At 39.3% G+C, this 19,530-nt stretch overlaps 1 protein-coding gene across 6 annotated transcripts in view; it reads right to left on the bottom strand.

The window, feature by feature from the left end:
* Window positions 1-19,530, bottom strand: part of TTF1 (transcription termination factor 1) — a 43,890-nt gene that overhangs the window by 20,790 nt on the left and 3,570 nt on the right. For all 6 annotated transcript variants that reach the window (XR_010322977.1, XM_064291269.1, XM_064291270.1 and 3 more), the window contains 4 exons: window positions 8,781-9,851; window positions 5,744-5,967; window positions 3,715-3,900; window positions 2,773-2,851 (listed from right to left, as the gene is read on the bottom strand). Coding sequence is in view for 5 of the 6 variants with exons in the window: in XM_064291269.1 (XP_064147339.1) it covers window positions 2,773-2,851; window positions 3,715-3,900; window positions 5,744-5,967; window positions 8,781-9,844 (1,553 nt within the window). In the remaining variant the exon portion in view is untranslated. The remainder of the gene's footprint in view (window positions 1-2,772; window positions 2,852-3,714; window positions 3,901-5,743; window positions 5,968-8,780; window positions 9,852-19,530) is intronic.

Below are 19,530 nucleotides of genomic sequence, written 5' to 3'. Positions count from 1 at the left end.
CTACTGTGGCTGTATAATATGTTCTAAAATCAGGTAGAGTGAGGCCTCCCACTTTGTCTTTCTTTTTCAGTAATGCTTTACTTATCCGGGGCTTCCTTCCCTTCCATATGAAGTTGGTGATTTGTTTCTCCAACACATTAAAAAATGTCATTGGAATTTGGATCGGAAGTGCATTGTATGTATAGATAGCTTTTGGTAGAATAGACATTTTTACTATGTTAAGTCTTCCTATCCATGAGCAAGGTATGTTTTTCCACTTGTGTAGGATTTTCCTGAGAGTTTTTATCATGAATGGGTATTGAACTTTGTCAAATGCCTTTTCTGCATCAATTGATACGATCATGTGGTTTTTGTCTTTTGTTTTATTTATATGGTGGATTACATTAATGGTTTTTCTAATATTAAACCAGCCTTGCATACCTGGTATAAATCCCACTTGGTCGTGGTGGATTATTTTTTTGATATGTTTTGAATTCTATTGGCTAGAATTTTGTTGAGTATTTTTGCATCTACGTTCATGAGGGATATATGTCTGTAATTTTCTTTTTTTGTGGTGTCTTTTTACCTGGTTTTGGTATCAGGGATATGGTGGCTTCATTATTTGAGAGATTTTTAAGGTGTATTAATACCACATAAAATGTATTATAAAACTCAAAAAAAGCACTATAATATTATCAAATTTGAGATTAACTACCAGAAATGTTTAAGTGAAGAAAAAGCAATTTATGTGACATCCCAAGACTTCTAAACATTAATTGGGAAGGGGAGCTATGCTATTACGAAAGGCAATACAAAAGAAGCCCTGGCAAAATACTAATGGTCTCTGATGATTACAATCCAGAACCACCTCAGGAAAATAACACCCTAATGTTTTCGGAAATTCATCTGTAAATGCAGAGTACGGTCAACAGAGACTCATCATCCTTGATTATTAAAATCCATGGGTTTCAAAAAGTACTACTTTCTAGTAGTTTTCAAAGCAATCAGGGTCCTTCTGGTATAAAGACTGTTTTAAATGGACCCTTGAAGTCACAGAGTAGAGGCAGTAAGAGAGAAAATGAGTGTAAAAAATGAGACTAGTGTACATTGACTTCCAAAGCCCCTCAGAGCCTTAAATTTTTTTGATTTTTTTTGACTTTCTACTTTTTTTAGTTAAGAATTTTTTTTTTTTGCTTTAGATGAAGGCTTACAGAGCAAATCTGTTTCTCATTAAACAATTAATACACATATTGTTTTGTGACATTGGTTGCCAACCCTGCAACATGTCAACACTTTCCCCTACTCGACCTTGGGTTGCCTATTTCCATTTGTCCAGGTTTCCTAACCCCTCCTGCTTTCTTGTCCTTGCCCCAGGGCTGGCGTGCCCATTTAGTCTTCTATGTGTGGTTGAGCTTATCAGTTAAGAATTTTTTAAGTTGGAAAAATATTCTAAGGGCAAATGATTACATCACAAATAATATGGCATAAATCAAATGAGTTTTTAAAAAATATTATTAGCATGACAGAATTTTATTATTCTAAAAATTTCATTCTATCACAATTAAAAAAACTTCATTGAAAAAAATTTCATTCCACATCTGTCACAGGTAGAGAAATATGTTACCTGGGCTGCCACCATCTTTACCAAAAGCATTTTTTAAAATAGTTAAAAGTATTCTTTCAAGTTGCACTTAAAATGTCATATCTAGTGAATTTTCTTAAACCTCTGCTTACAAATGTCTAGCCTTGCGGTTGGAAAAAAAAGGGTACAGCAAGTTTCAGTCTGTGTGGGAACTCTCCTCTACATGAGGTTTTATTTCTTTCCGTAAAAAATTTAAAAACAGGAAAGAAACTAAGGTCATATCAATGTCTGAAGTTGAGAAAATGTGTATGTTTTGGTTTAAAGTCATACAGATGAACAGACCTCAATTAATCCTGCTAGAAAACTGCTGTAATTTACTAAACATGCCTCCCAAATTTAAGATAAAGCAGGCGAGCCAATAATTGTTTGGGCCTTATGAGGTGGGACCTGATGCTTTCTTGCTTATCCCTTTGTCCTTCAGCATAGTGCTTATCCACAAACCAAACCCACTGCCATCACGTCGATTCTGACTCATAGCAACCCTATAGGATAGAGCAGCACTGCCCCACAGGGTTTCCTAGGAGCTGCTGGTAGATTTGAACTGCTGACCTTTTGGGTTAGTGGCCAGTCTCTTAACTACTATACTACCAAGGTTCCAATAGCAGATCCTTAATCTACTTTTGGAATGTTGGAAACAAATTATAATTGGATATTTTATTGGAGGGCAAAGAGAGGAGGGAATTAGAATAACCATATTAAGCACTCTGCCTAAACTCTACTGAATCACATGTAAATGATCTAATACTAGTGTTTACCTGCGCCTTCAAATATTTATTGAAAATCCAAAGAACTGTGCCAAGTGCTAAAAGAACATCAGACTGAGAAGGAAAGTTTGGGTTCATAAGGAGCTTACAATTTGGTAAAGAGCAGAGAAAATTTCATGAGTACCAGTAAGAAAGGCAGAATATGTTATGTGCTAAAATAAAGGCAAAAAGGAAAGGAAAGCTAAGCATTTAGAAAAGAGATTAGAAGCCTTTAAATTAAAATGGCCTTGAAAGACATACACATGACAACAAATACATCTTCTGGTTTCACACACCAAAGGATCTATGTAACTTTTACTTCAAATTTATCACTGTGGATATTTTGATTGACAGTATTGTCAAAGACCAAAGAAAACGTTCTGGCTCAAGCTAAGACCTTTTCCTTACCTGCCTTTGTAATTATGGATATCAAACATCTTCTTTGCTCTATAGTATACTAGTTTCCAAGGCCGAGCAATGCCCTTGCCTAAAGTCAAAAAGAAAAGTAGTCAGAAGACACACATTTTAGTTTTTTAAAAAGGGGGGAACATTTCAGAGCATGGCATGAAAGAGTCACATTTACAAAAGTAACCCAAACAAACTCTTTCTAACAACACTAACTATCCTAACCCCCACATTAAGGTTGGGATCTCATGTTTTGTATAATGTTGTTTTGGGGAACAGATATATAAAATACCAGTTTCCTTGGAGATCTTTCAAATCTAAAAGCTTAGTAACTAAAGGCCCCAGATTCTGGTCTACTAAATTCATGGAAAAGACCCTTATATGGCAAAGTAATTTTAACATAATTTGAAATAAGACAATAACTAAGAAATTATCCTTTTCAAATTCAAGGGAGATTTTCTTTCAGTCTGATCCCATATTACTTCATGACCTTTTAACTTTCTAATCATGCCCTCCAGAAAGAAGGTTCCAGCTACAAGGCTCACATATGGCTATATTCTAAAAAAAATAGGAGACCAAGGTACATATAAGGATATGCTTTGTGAAGTAAAAAAAAAGGTAAATAAGGAATGATAACAACAACAATAAAACCCAAACCATAATTATTATTAAGGAGGAAAGATAGAAGTTGATTGTGTAAACTTTCATAAAATCTGTAAAAGCACTATATATGGGAGATTGGAATATATTCCAAATCCCTACAAGTATAGGCTAGCAATAATAAGAATACTATTAACCATAGCAGCAGTTAACATGCACTACAGGCACTGAATGGGCCAGGCATTGTGCCAGGGGCTATCTTACTTACCATGGGTGATGTTGTTTACTTTAAGGTTATAAGGTTACAGATACAGATGGTCAGAGAAGGAACATTTCTAAACTTACTAATGTGCAATCTAAATGCATATTTTCGTTTTAAATCGGTGATCATAGATTTCTCCTCTGGATATCTGTCAGTGTGCAGCAGCTTGTCTGCAGTCTCGATTCCTGTCAGGGACAGAAATTCTTGTACATTTTTCTCTAGTTGTTTATTCTCCTTTACAGAAAACTTGCCAAATTTAATAGAAACACCTAGGATTGAGGGAAAAAAAGTATATTATCGTCAATAATGTGTAAAAGTAAACCCACCAGTTGATCTTCAATCAGCAATTACAACATGGAGCCTTTTAGAACCAGAACTTAATGACTGAATTAAACTCAGTTTCTGCTGAATTAAACTGGTCTTTCGACATGCCTGCATGGACTCTTTATTTGCCTAGCTGCTCACAGCGAGTCAACCCAGACTTTTCATGGGCACCTGCCATTTGACTCCTCAATTGCTAGTAACCCAACCCACTAGTAGCCATGGGAATTGAGGGAGTGTTTCCCTCTGCTGTCAAACAGGATGTGAAAGATTTACACTCTAAGGAAGGGGATCTCAACACAGGTGTCTTTTTGTGTAAAGTGGGCCTCAGAAATGTTTATGACAAGGATGGAATAAAAAAATTGTTTTGAAAGGGTCCTGGAGCCAGCCTTACCTAAGGTTTGCCAGACAACTTAACAACTTAACAGGGTTTTGTTTCAACAAGCTGTTTCTGGGAAATGAGGTCCTGGTACCAAATGGTTATCATGAATCCCTGAGACATCTGGTTAGAGCTGTTTCACATCAACCAATGATGTTTTTATGACCCCTCCTGAAGGATACTAACGATTGAAAACCTCTGTAATTAGTCCCTGAAATCAACCACTGTAAGCCTCTCTACCTAGTTATCCAATAGAAGCCCGTTCCCTACCTCCTAACCCATCCTTCCTGTGACCTCAACCAAAGACTAACCAATCAAACAATCTGTATTACAATTTCTTTGTTCCTTGGACTGTATCTGTTCCTGTTAGAAGCTCTCTCACTGGAGTCATCAGTTCTCACTTATGTGAACTGGTGTCCCTCTGTATTCGAATGTACCTTTCTTTTTTACTGTATAAATTCTCCTAATTTTATTTTAAGGACTGAGTAGTTTTGTTCTCTGCAACACCCCAAACAGAAACTCAGTACCCCTTAAGTAATAACTCCCATTTCTCTCTCTCACCAGTTCCTGGTAAACACCAATCTACTTTTTGTCTTAATGAGTCTACCTATTCTAGGTACTTCATGTTAAGTGGGATCATATAATATTTGTCCTTTTGTGTCAGACTTATTTTGCTCAGCATGTTTTCAAGTTTCACACATGTTGTAGCATGTATCTGGACTCATTTCTCTTTATGACTGAATAATATTATATTGTATGTATATGCCATATTTTGTTTATCCATTTACCTACTGATGGACAGTTGGGTTGTTTCTACCTTTTGGCTATTGTGAATAATTCTGCAATGAACATATCTGTTTGAGTCACTGCTTTCAGTTCTTTTGGTTATATGCCTAGGAATGCAACTGCTGAGTCATTTGGTAATTATATGTTCAACTTTTTGGGGAAGTGCCAAACTGTCTTCCACAGTGGTTGTACCATTTTACATTCCTACTAGCAGTACATGAGGGTTCCAATCTTTCCACATCCTTGCCAATACTTATTTTCTGTTTTTTTTTTTTAATAATAGCCATCCTTATGGGTGTGTGTTTTTATATTGAAAAGTAATACGTGTTCATTAAAAATTCAAACAGCATTCAAATAAAGTTTAAAAGAAGTCTCAAGTTACTCCTCTCAGCCATATTTCTCCATTCCTCTTCCTGGCCTCCTCTACCAGAAGTTAGGCAAAGATGAAAACTAGTACACTTAATTCTGCTAATCTTATAGCCCTCATAAAAACTCTGGTAGGAGACAAAGCTGGAAGTAGCTGAAGGGTACATCTTGCCAATGGATAAATTTTAACCATTCATAAGAGAAAGTCAAGTGCTAGTTATATCACAAGTTCAACAAATATTAAAGTGCTACAAGCTTACCTTGTGCTTTAAATTCTTTAAACCGTTCGAAGTCATCTCGATACATTCGCTTAATTGTAGTGGCAGCCCTTTCCTTTATACCAGGAATAAATTCTCGTAGCTTCTCCACAGCAGAACCCAAATCCACATCTGAATCATCTGAATCTCTGGAATCGTCAGATAAATATGTTTCAGAATGTCTAGCCGATTCCAAATTGATCTCTTCTTCATTTGTCGATTCTAATCTAAGGGAAAAAATTGGGTTGATAAGCATCAACATATCACTTGCCCTAAAATCTTTTAAACTCTTTTCTTAAAATAACTCTTACCTAGACTACTACAGTGTTAGGGCTGGAAGGGATCTTGGAGCTGACTCAGTCCATGATTTGCAAACTCTTTCAAGAAATTTTAATTACTTGGATAAACATTTCCACACTACATACACTCATCACTTATCAACACGGTTAGGTTCCAAAGACCAGGTTGTTACACAAAAATCCAAGTTATATGAACACGGAGAACTCCCCCCGGCCCCCCGTTTTCAGACCATCTATTTGTCTGATTTTTTTATTTAGAAAATATGATCATAGAAATAACAACAGCTAAGATTTACTGATCTACTCATTGCTGTGACAAATCTAAATAAAAAAACAAAAACCAAACCTATTGCCGTTGAGTTTGACTCATCGTGACCCTATGGGACAGAGTAGAACTGCCCCACAGAGTTTCCAAGGAGCAGCCAGTGGATGTGAACTGCCTATCTTTTGCTTAGCAGCCGAGCTCTTGTAATGAGTCCAGTTATGGATTATTCTTCTGCGAACAAGGAGGCTTGGAGGAGACAAAGCTGGATAAAGCTGGGCTGTGTGACTTGAGGGCCCACAGCTTAACCACTTCGTCATCTTCCTGTGCTATGTCATAGCTTCCCTCTCAGAGCTGCCTCCAGGGCTCCACTTCCACTCCTGCAAGCCCTGCATTCACAATCCCAGAGCCTGCTCTGCCCTCTGGGCCTGGCCAGTCACCGAGGCTCGGGGCATCCTGCAAGGGCACTGGGAGCCACTCACCCCCTAGGCGGAGGGTTCAGGCCCAGTTCCGCTCACTTTGGGATGTCAATAAACTTGCAGACATTTCTTCCCTCTTTCTTTCCTCCCTTCCTACCCCACAGCAGTTCTGAGCTGCAGGGCCTTGGGCCACACAGGAGCCGAGAACCCAAAACAGACACCTGCTAGTTTGGTGCTGCCTGCCAGTCCACCCAGCCCCACACACGCAGCAGCTGGGCCTGGCACCCCCGCCAGTAGGAGGGAGCAGAGGGCATGGGGCAGTGCTGCCCAGCTTCCTGGAGGCCTTCCTTGACGGAGAGGATCCTCTGCAGCCGTTGCTGCCGTGCCTGCCGTCTCATTAATGTGCAAAGCAGTTGGATAGAGTTTTTATTATCATAAATGTGAAACTTCGGGTACCAGGATAGTAGATAAGTGAGGAGTAGATGTATTACTCTTTAAACCAAAGCCATAACGTGCCTAGTTTAAAAAAATCAAATAGTTCAACAAGGAAAAACAGACATTCCACGCCATCCCCTGCCACCCTCCATAAGTAACCACTTTTAACTTTTTATTTTTCTACGGTTTTTTTTTTTCCTGGTTTTAATTCCAAATTTCTAAATAACTTTTGCTTATTTACTATTCCTCATTTTTTAAAAAAGATATTGACTTCCTAATAAGATTAAGCCCTCTTCTATTCTACCCTGATGTTCATGTACTTCTCCCAGATTCTCCCAATGTGTTAAGTTTTATAACATCCTGGTTAATAATTGGTTAAATCAACATTCAGGCTTTGCATTACCAAGATTGTGTCACTATTATTCTCATTGGAGCCACATAAGACATTAGGATCACAGTTGGTTTTGCTGCCGTAAACTTTTTTCCTTTGCTTAGTTTTCTATGTATTGTTGTTTGTTGTGTGCTATCGAGTCCATTTTGACTCATCGTGACCCTGTATAACAGGGAAGAACCACCCCATAGGGTTTCCTTGGCTGTAATCTTTACAGGAGCAGAGCACCAAGTCTTTTCTCCCACGGAGTGGCTTTTGGTTAGCCGCTAAGAGCTTAGCTGTTGCACCACCACTAATTCACCCTTTAACTCTCTGCCTGAAGTTTGTCTCCTCAGTGTATTCAAACATTGGTTAACCTGTCTAACCAAAACCAAACCCGTGCCATGGAGTCAATTCCGACTCACAGCGACCCTATAGAACAGAGTAGAGCTGCCCCATAAAGTTTCCAAGGAGTACCTGGTGGATTTGAACTGCACTTAACCATTATGCCACCAGGGTTTCCCGTCAGACTAGGAACTGAAAATGTTGTGTGCATTTGTCTAAGCAAAGGGTCACCAGCTTTCAGAGAGCCTGTAGCCCAATACAAGTGAAGAACCATAAAAAAAAAAAACTAATTAGTCCTAGAATATTCCTGACTCATGATCGGATGACATGAGTGGGCCCATGACTATTATCACTACCACCTGAAGTGATGCCCTTTTCCATTAACTTTTACGTTAAACTATTTCAAGACAAGACAATCTAACAATGTAAGAAATAGGAAGAAAATTCATCCCAAGTCCTAAAAAGTATGAGATGAAAGTGGTTTAAAAAGATCTCTGCCTTTATTCATCAGGTATTATATAAATAATAATATTTAAATTTCTTATATTAGAATCCTAATTCAAGATTTTTTTTTGCTGCTCTCTAACATTTTAATCATTATATACCTAATCATTTCTTCTATCCACATGCAGGAAGACAAAGGTAATTTTGGGATTTTAAAATGTCTTAACTTACTCATAGAATTTCAGGGCTAGAATAGTTCTTAGTGAAAATCTAATCTAAATGCCTAATTTCATAGATGAAGGAATTAAGCTACCTGTCAAGTTCATGGAGTTCAATATGTTCATTATTCTGTACATCTGAGGGTCCCTTTGATTTCTGCCATTTAGTATGTATGTGCTGAATAGTGACCAAGGACAGAATTCATGCAAAAGCAATACACCACCAGAAGGCTTAACATTCCAATTACCTCTGTACCTCTTCCACATACTTCTCCTCTGAACAGGACTGGGTTTTCTTCCTTTTTGTCCTGGCTTTCACAATTTCTTCAATCGAGGCACCCTCACTTGCCAGTGAACCATCACCTTCCAGACCTACGTGTGTGTTCTCAGAGCTCTTATTGAGCACTGACAAATCAGCACCAGATCCGACAGCACTTTCAAAAGACCTTCGCTTCCTTTTCTTAGACTTTGTCTTTGCACCGCTGGATTCCTTGATCTCTTTAAGGGCGTCACTGCCTTCTACAGTACCAATCTCACTGAGCACTTGTGATCCTTCAGGGGACAGGTTCTCAAGACTCTCAGGCATGGCCGATGCCTCAAACTCTGCGTTATTTGAAAGCTTCTTCTTCTTTTTTTTCTTAGACTTTTTTTTAACAGCAGATACTGACAGTTCTGGAGTTTCCCCTCGTAGGCCCCCAGAATGCAAGGATTCCTGCTCCTGTGTTTCTGATTGGTGCCAGGCAATGGTCGCCTGTGGGCTTTCCTGGGGATCACAGGGTGCTTCTGTCCTCTGCTGTTTTTTATGCTTTTTTCTCCTGACTTTATCATGTAGTTCTGTTGACTCATCTTTGTATGACTTAGGAACTGAAGGCAGTTCATCTGCTTCAGGCTCTTCTGCTGACTTTTGTTCCTTGTTCTTATCAGCAGAAATGACACCGACATCCTTTTTAAAATTCTTCGGTGTGTTCTCAATGTTTTCTTTATCCACAAGGACATATTCAACAACTGTTTGCCTGTCTACCCCCAAAGCACTTTTTCTCTTCTTTTTTTTCTTTTTGAGTATTGAAGTGGCCTTTTCGGTCTTGTCACAAATTTCTGATTTGTTCAAAGGAGAAGAAATGAGATGCTGTTTATCTTTTCTCTTTTTTTTGCTCTTAGTTATTTCAGACTGTTTGTTTTCCAGGCAGGAATCTTTGAAACTTTTACTGGAGCACTTCTGATGTATTTCCTTGTCTACCAAATGTTTCTTCTTTTTCTTCTTCTTGTCAACAACTGGAGTATGGATTTCATATCTGCTTGATTTTCCTTCCATTTTCTTCCTATAGGGAAAGTCGACAACAGTTTACTGTGATAAAATATATATGACAAAACATTTGCCATTTCAACTATTTTTACATGTACAATTCAGTGACATTAATTACATTCACGATGGATGTACAACCATCCTATTACCTGTTTATTTTTTTCATCAGCCTTAACAGGAAAGCTCAGTGCCCCTTAAACAATGTCTTCCCTTTGTCCCTTCCCACCTGCACCTAGTAATCACTAATAACTTTGTTCTCTCTGCATCTACCTTTTCTAGATAGTTTACATAAGTGGGATCATATAATACTTTCCTTTTGGGTCTGATGTATTTCACCCAGCATAATGTTTGCAAGGTTCATCCATGTTGTAGCATGTATTAGAACTTTACCTCTCTTTATGGCTAGAGGTAGAACAGAAGCACTAAACATGTTACTAGCCTAATTAACTGGGATACTCCATGAAACCATGACCCAAAACCTCCAAACCAAGGAACCAAATCCCATGAGGTTTTTGGCTGTACATAAACAGCCTTGGCAGCTCCTCTTTTGTTGCTGTGGTTGTTGTATCTATATCAAATAGCTTTTGTCTATTTAACTTTTCATAGGTGTACAACTTATTGACAGTAATTACAATAATTGACTGTGCAACCCTACCCTTAATCAATGGGTATTTCCATCACTGTTAACCCCCCCCGCCCCACCCTCCCTCCCCTGGTGACCACTAATAAATGTTGGAATCTATAAAATTTGTCTTTTCTTGTTTTTTTTATATAAGTGAGGTTATACAATATTTGTCCTTTTGTGGTTTACTTATTTCACTCAGCATAATGTCTTCCAGCTCCATCCTTACTGCACCATGTACCAAGACTTCATTTCTCCTACTGGCTTGGTAGTATTCCAGTGTATGTATGTACCAGTTTGTTTATCCATTCATCTGCTGATGGGCATTTAGGTTGTTTTTACCATTTGGCTGTTGTGAATAGTGCTGCAGTGAACAGTGGTGTACACATCTCTGAGTCTCTGCTTTCAAGTCTTTTGGGTATATACCCAGGAGTGAAACTGCTGGACAATATGGTGGTTCTACTTTTTTTCTATGTGTCTATCATTATACCAGTACCAGGCTGTTTTGATCACTGTGGTTGTATAACCAAAATCTGTTGCCATCAAGTTGATTCCAACTCATAGCAACCCTAAAGGACAGAGTAGAACTGCCCTATAGCTTCCAAAGAGCAACTGGTGGATTTGAACTGCCGACCTTTTGGTCAGCAGCTAAGCTCTTAACTACTACGTCACCAGGGCTGAAAAAGTATGTTTTAAAATCAGAAAGTGTTGTGGATTGAGTTGGGTCTCCCAAATACGTGTATCAACTTGGCTAGTCCATGATTCCCAGTATTGTGTGACTGTCCACCATTCTGTCTTCTGATGTGATTTTCCTGTGTGTTATATATCCTACCTCTATGATGTTAATGAGGCAAGATTCAATCTACAAGATGAGGTTTGTCTTAAGTCAAACTCTTATGAGATATAAAAGAGAGAAGCGAGCAGATAGACAGGGCGAACTCATACCACCAAGAAAGCAGTGCTGGAGCAGAGTGTGTCCTTTGGACCCAGGGTCCCTGTGCTGAGAAATTCCTAGTCCAGGGGAAGATTGATGACAAGGACCTTCCTCCAGAGCCAACAGAGAGAGAAAGCCTTCCCCTGGAGCTAATGCCCTGAATTTGGACTTCTAGCCTATCAGACTGTGAGAAAATAAACTTGTTTGTTGAAGCATCCATTTGTGGTATTTCTGTTACAGCAGCCCTAGATGACTAAGACAGAAGTGTGAGTCTTCTACTTTGTTCTTCTCTTTCAACACTGCTTTGGCTATTTGGAGCCTCGCCATTCCATATAAAGTTGAAGATTGGTTTTTCTATTTCTGTAAAGAAGGTTGTTGGAATTTTGATTGGGATTGCATTGAATCTATACAATACTTTGGGCAGTACTGACATCTTAAAAATATTAAGTCTTCCAACCCGTGAATGTGGGACATTTTTCCACTTATTTAAGTCTTCCATAATTTCTTTTAGCAGTGCTTTATTATATTCATCGTATAAGTCCTTCACATCCCTGGTTAGATTTATTCGTAAATATTTTATTCTCTTAGATGCTATTGTAAATGGAATCGTTTCACTAAGTTCTCTTTCACGTTTCTCATTGCTGGTGTATAGAAACTCAATGGATTTTTGTTTGCTGACCTTGTACCTGCAACTTTGCTAAATTCTTCTATTAGTTCTAGAAGTTTTCTTACGGACTCTTTGGGATTTCCTATATGTAGGATTATGTCATCTGCAAATAGAGATAATTTTACTTCTTCTTTTCCAATCTGGATACATTTATTTCTTTTTCTTGTCTTATTGTTCTGGCTAGGACTTCTAATACAATACTGAATAGAAGTGGTGAGAGCTGGCACCCTTATCTTGTTCTCACTTTCAAGGGAAAAGCTCTCAGTCTTTCTCCATTCAGTATAATGTTGGCTGTTGGCTTTTCATATACACCCTGAATCATGTTGAGGAATTTCCCTGCTATTACAATCGTTTTCTTTCCTTTTTTTAAATTATACTTGAAATCAAAGTTTACAGAGCAAATTAGTTTCTCACCAAACAATTAATACACATATTGCTTTGTGACACTGGTTGCCAGCCCTGCGAAGTGTCAACACTCTCCCCTTCTTGACCTTGGCTTCCCGATTTTCATTTCTCCAGCTTTCCTGTCCCTACCTGCTTTCTCATCTTTGCTTTTGTGCTGCTGTGCTCATTTAGTCTTGTATACATGACTGAACTATGTGTGTTTTTGTTTGTTTTATAGGTCTGTCTAATATTTGGCTTCTTGAATTGCCTCGAGTTGCAACAGTAAAGGATTCTATGGGGAAATTATTAAATGATGCAGGAAGCATCAAAAGAAGATGGAAGGAATACGCAGAGTCATTACACCAAAAAGAATTAATTACTCGATGTTCAACCATTTCAAGGGTGGCATATGATCAGGAACCGATGGTACTGAAGGAAGAAGTCCAAGCTGCTCTGAAGGCACTGGCAAAAAACAAGGCTCCAGGAATTGACGGAATATCAACTGAGACGTTTCAACAAACAGATGCAGCTCTGGAGGTACTCACTCGTCTACGCCAAGAAATATGAAAGACAGCTTCCTGTCCAACTGACTGGAAGAGATCCATATTCATGCCTATTCCCAAGAAAGGTGATCCAACCGAATGTGGAAATTATAGAACAATATCATTAATATTACACAAACAAGCAAAATTTTGCTGAAGATCATTCAAAAACGGCTGCAGCAGTATATTGACAGGGAACTGCCAGAAATTCAGGCTGTTTTCAGAAGAGGATGTGGAACCAGAGATATCATTGCTGATATCAGATGGATCCTGGCTGAAAGCAGAGAATACCAGAAGGATGTTTATCTCTGTTTTAATGACTATGCAAAAGCATTCGACTGTGTGGATCATAACAAATTATGGATAACATTGCAAAGAATGGAATTCCAGAACACTTAATTGCGCTCATGAGGAACCTTTACGTAGATCAAGAGGCAGTTGTTTGCACAGAACAAGGGGACACTGATTGGTTTCAGGTCAGGAAAGGTGTGCGTCAGGGTTGTATTCTTTCACCGTACCTATTCAATCTGTATTCTGAGCAAATAATCCGAGAAGCTGGACTACATGAAGAAGATCGGGGCATCAGGATTGGAGGAAGGCTTATTAACAACCTGCGTTATGCAGATGACACAACCTTGCTTGCTAAAGTGAAGAGGACTTGAAGCACTTTCTAATAAAGATCAAATACCACAGCCTTCAATATGGATTGCACCTTCACATAAAGAAAACAAAAATCCTCACAACTGGACCAATGAGCAACATCATGATAAACAGAGAAAAGATTGAAGTTGTCAAGGATTTCATTTTACTTGGATCCACAATCAACAGCGATGGAAGGAGCAGTCAAGAAATCAAAAGACGCATCGCATTAGGTAAATCTGCTGCAAAGGACCTCTTCAAAATATCAACGAGCAAAGATGTCACCTTGAAGACTAAGGTGTGCCTGACCCAAGCCATGGTATTTTTCAATCGCATCATATGCACGTGACAGCTGGACGATGAGTAAGGAAAACCGAAGAAGAGTTGACGCCTTTGAATTGTGGTGCTGGCGGAGAATATTGAGTATACCACGGACTGCCAAAAGAATGAACAAATCTGTCTTAGAAGAAGTACAACCAGAATGCTCCTCAGAGGCAAGGATGGCGAGACTGCATCTTTCATTCTTTGGACATGCTGTCAGGAGGGAGCAGTCCCTGGAGAAGGACATCATGCTTGGCAGAGTACAGGGTCAGTGGAAAAGAGGAAGACCCTCAACGAGGTGGACTGACACAGTGGCTGCAACAGTGAGCTCAAGCATAACAACGATTGTAAGGATGGTTCAGGACCGGGCAGTGTTTCGTTCTGTTGCGCATAGGGTCACTATGAGTCGGAGCTGACTCGATGGCACCTAACAACAACAACAACATTTGGCTGAGGGGTGAACATCACGAGTGACTTCAGTACTAAGTTAAAAGGGTGTACAGGGGCCATATTCTTGGAGTTTCTCCAATCTCTGTCAGACCAGTAAGTCTGTCTTTTTTAGTGAGTTTGAATTTTGTTCTACATTTTTCTCCCGCTCTGTCCAGGACCCTCTATTGCGATCCCTGTCAGAGCAGTTGGTGGCGGTGGCTGGGCACCATATAGTTGTGCTGGACTCAGTCTGGTGGAGGCTGCGATAGTTATGGTCCATCAGTCTTTGGATTAATCTTTTCCTTGTGTCTTTGGTTTTCTTCATTCTCCATTGCTCCAAATGGGGTGGGACCAGTAGATGTATCTTAGATGGCCGCTCACAAGCTATTAAGACTCCAGATGCTACTCACCAAAGTAGGATGTAGAACATTTTCTTTATAAATTATGTTATGCCAACTGGTCTAGATGCCCCCTGAGACTATAATCCCCACCCCTCAGCATGGTAACTTGGTGCCTCAGAGAGTCTGGATGTGACTATGAAGCTTTTATGACTTTGCCTTGGTCAAGTTGTGCTGACTGCCCCAGTATTGTGTGCTGTCTTACCCTTCACCAAAGGCACCACTTATCCATTGTCTAGTTAGTGTTTCTCCCTTTCTACCCCTCCCCTCTCCTCCCTCATAACCATCAAAGGTTGTTTCTTTCTGTGTGTAAACCTTTTCATGAGTTTTACAATAGTGGTCTGTCTTAATCATCTAGTGCTGCTATAACAGAAATGCCACAAGTGGATGATGGCTTTAACAAAGAGAAGTTTAGTCTCTCACAGTCCAGTAGGCTAGGAGTCTGAATTCAGGGTGCCAGCTTCAAGGGAAGCCTTTCTCTTTCTGTTGGCTCTGGAGGAAGGTCTTTGTGATGCATCAGTCTTCCCTTGGTCTGGAAGTATCTCAGCGCAGGAACCTCAGGTCCAAAGGACACGTTCTGCTCCTGGCACTGCCTTCTTGGTGGTATGAGGTCCTCCCATCTCTCTGCTTGCTTCTGTCTTTTACATTGCAGAAGAGACTGGCTTAAGACACTATCTAATCTTGTAGACCTCATCAATATAACTGCCACTAAGCCATCTTGTTACATCATAGTGCTAGGATTTACAACACATAGGGAAATCACGTTAGAAGATAAAATGGTAGACAATCATACAAGGGAATCATGACCTAGCCAAGTTCACAGGTATTTTGGGACACAATTCAATCCACAACATGGTCTCACACAGCATTGACCTTTTGTAACTGACTTTTTCACTCAGCATAACGCCCTCCAGATTCATCCATGTTGTGAGATGTTTCCCAGATTCATCATTATCGTTGTGTAGTATTCCATGGTGTGTGTGTACCATAGTTTGTTTATCCATTCATCTGCTGATGGGCATGTTAAGTTGTTTCCATCTTTTTGCTATTGTGAATAATGCCGCATTCAACATGGGTGTGTATATGTCTATGCACGTGACAACTCTTACTTCCCTAGGATATATTCCTAGGAGAGGGAATGCTGGATCATATGGTATTTCTATTTCTAGCTTTTTAAGTGCCATATTGTTTTCCAAAATGGTTGTATCATTTTGCATTCCCATCAGCAGTGCGTAAGAGTTCCAGTCTCCCTGCTGCCTCTCCAACACGTTATCTTCTGTTTTTTTGATCACTGGCAGTAATATTGAGGTGAGACAGTATCTCATTGTAGTTTTGATTTGCATTTCTTTAACGGCTAGTGATTGTGAGCATTTCTCACATGTTTGTTAGCTGCCTGAATGTCTTCTTTGGTGAAGTGTCTGTTCATATCCTTTGCCCATTTTTCAACTGGATTAAATTTGTCTTTTGGTTGTAGAGGTTTTGGATTTGCCTATAGATTTTACAGGTCAGACCTTTGTTGGATATGTCACAGCCAAAATTTTTTTCCCAGTCTGTAGACTCTCTTTCACTCTTTTGATGAGCGTAAGTGTTTAATTTTTACAAGATCCCAGTCATCTAGCTTATCTTTTGGTGTTTGTGTACTGTTAGTATGGTTTGTATCCTATTTAGGCCATACACTAGGGCCTCTAGCATTAGCTGTATTTTTTCTTCCATAATCTGTATACTTTTTTTTATATTTAGGTCTTTGACTCATTTTGAATTAGTTTATGTGTGTGATGTGAGGTATGGGTCCTGTTCCTTTTTTTTACAGATGGACATCCAGTTTTTCTAACACCATTTGTTAAAAAGACTGTCTCTTCCCATTTAATGAACTCTGGGCCTTTGTCAAAGATCAGGTGACCACAGATGGATGGGTTCTCAACTGTGTTTCACTGGTCAATGTGTCTGTTGTTGTACCAGTACCAGGCTGTTCTGACTACCATAGCTGTGTAGCAGGTTCTGAGGTCAGGTAGTGTGAGGCCTCCTACTTTGTTCTTCTTCTTCAACAATGCTTTACTTATTCTCTTTCTTTTCCATATAATGATTAGTTTTTCCATTATTCCTATTTTCTTTAGGGTCTTCACCAAGAAAAGGTGTTGGATTTTATCAAATCCTTTTTATGCACTGACAGAGATGACCACATGGTTGTTTTCCTTTGTTCTACTAATGTGGTGTGTTACACATTGATTGATTTTCTAATGTTGAAACATTTCTACATTCCTGGAATAAATCCCACTTGGTCACAGTGTATGACTCTTTTAATATGCTGTTGAATTCTGTTCACTAGTATTTTATTGAGGATTTTCGCAGCTATATTCATAAGAGACATTGGCCTATGGTGTCTTTGGTTTTGGTATCAGGGTTATGTTTGCTTCAAAGAATGAATCAGGGAATATTACTTCCTTCTCTATCTTTTGGAAGAGTTTAAACAGTACTGGTGTCAGTTCTCTAAATGTCTAGTAGAATTTCTCAGTGAAGCCAGCTGGTCAGAACTTCTTTTTTCAAGAGATTTTCGACCACTAATTCTATCCCTTCCCTTGTTATGGGCCTGTTGAGACTTTCTATTTCCTGTTGAGTCAGTCTGGGTAGGTTGTGTGCATCTACGAACGTGTGCATTTCATCTAAGTTATCAAGCTTGTTGCCATACAGTTGTTCATAATATTCTGTCATAACTCTATTTCTATCAGGTCAGTTGTAATGCAGATGTTATGTCTACTCTTTCATTTCTTATTTCGGTTATCTGCATCTTTTCTCTTTTTTTGTCAGTCTGGCTAAAGGTTTGTCAGTTTTATCGATCTTTTCAAAGAATCAACTTCTGGTTTTACTGATTCTTTCTATTGCTAACATAGTAATCTCTGATGTCACACTGGCCCTTGCCATGTGGAACCAAGGTGACAAATTCACATAAAAACCCTAAATTTTGCTCACTCACTGAAACAAGGCAGAAACAAACACCAAGAACCGGTTGAGACTCTGCCCGCTGCGGCTGACCTTGGATCCTAACTACAAGAAGCTTCTACTGAGTTCTAGCCATGGTTAAGCCTTCTTCCTGAGACCTCTTATTCAAGTAAAATCCTGAAATCTGAAGATTTGGACTTGAACCACTGAACCAACACTATAATTGCAATTGTTAATTCTTTTTTTTGATAATTGTTAATTCTGATTCTCTGGTTCGAAATGAATGTTATAAGGTCTTACCTGCGTGCCTTGTCATGACTACCTTGCAATAAACTAAATGAATTTATGCATGACAAACCCCAGTATTTTCTATGAATTTTCTAAGACAAAATCCTACACCACATATACGTAAAGCACTTAGTATGTATATGGCAATAAATGGTAGCTGCTGCTGCTGCTGCTGCCATAATCATCATCATCAGTCAAGCTCAAGAGTGCCAACCACCCCTACTCCTGGTACCGGGCCATACTGCCTCTGGCATCCAGACTGCACACTTTTTAGCTGCCAGCTCCCCTATGCCCTGTCTATCTTCTTGATTATTCCATTTATTCTTCACTAAACCTTCCTTGCTGACTGGTTTATGCTCAAGTACGGCCCTCATGTCAGGTCTGTTCGTGGCACTCTAAGTGGCTAAGTAAGAGGAAATAACTTTCTATTTATTTTCTGGTAGTGTCTTTCATCATGCCTGGCACTCTTTTGGTCTTTCTCCTTGTCAAAATCTTTCCAGGGAACAGGCTACAACCCTTTTTACCCCGGTTCAGATGCTAACTAGCTTTTGACAGTGGCGTAGGACGTGTGGTTAATTCTAGATCTCAAAATTCAGTGTTTACCAAAATCAACTGGACTGCTTGTTCAAGATTGCTGGGCCCCACCTTGAATTTCTTACTTGGCAGTATGGGGTGGGACCTGAGAACTTATATTTCTAGTACATTCCCACGTGATGGCAACCCTGGTGGCGTAGTGGTTAAGAGCCATGGCTGCTAGCAAAAGGTCGGCAGTTCAAATTCACCAGGTACTCCTTGGAAACCCTACAGGGCAGTCTACTCTGTCCTATAGAGTCATATGAGTCGAAATCAATTCAACAGCAATGGATTTTTTTTTGGTTTTCCCAGGTGATGCTGGGCCTGTTCTACCTGGGACCACACTATGATAACCACAGCTCTAGCCCAGGGCTTGGTAAACTTTTAATGTAAAGAGCCAGACAGTAAACATTTCAGGCTTTGTGAATCATGCATCGCTGTCACAACTACTCAGCTCTAATGTTGTAGTGTGAAAGTAGCCACCTACAATATGTAAACAAATGAGCATGGCTGTGTTCCAGGAACACTTTATTTACAAAAACAGATGGCAGGCCACAGTTTGCTGACCTCTGCTCTAGATCAAAGGTTTTCTCTTAGATTGAGAATGCTTTAAGCATCTAATAAAAACGATGAACCCTCTCTGCATACATATCCAGTTTCAGGGAGTTCATAATTTCTGAAGTTCCTGCCTATTCTAAAGATCTATTTCTCTGATTTTCCATTTGGACTACAGTATTTTTCCAAGATCTGTACTGTTCAATGCAGTAGTCCCTAGCTACATGTGGCTACTGAGCACTTGAAATGTGGCCAGTCCAAATTAAGATGTGCTCCAAGGGTAAAATACGTACCAGATATAGATGACTTAAAACAAAGAAGGTAAAATATCTCATTAGTAAAATTTGTATATTAATTTCATGTTGAAATAATAGTTTGGCTAGTAGGTTAAATACAATATATTACT

Source organism: Loxodonta africana, chromosome 9 (assembly GCF_030014295.1).
Source record: "Loxodonta africana isolate mLoxAfr1 chromosome 9, mLoxAfr1.hap2, whole genome shotgun sequence".
NCBI classification, from domain to species: Eukaryota; Metazoa; Chordata; class Mammalia; order Proboscidea; family Elephantidae; genus Loxodonta; species Loxodonta africana.
The sequence above is the reverse complement of the archived record's forward strand: the minus strand, read 5'-3'. Positions and strand labels throughout refer to the sequence as shown.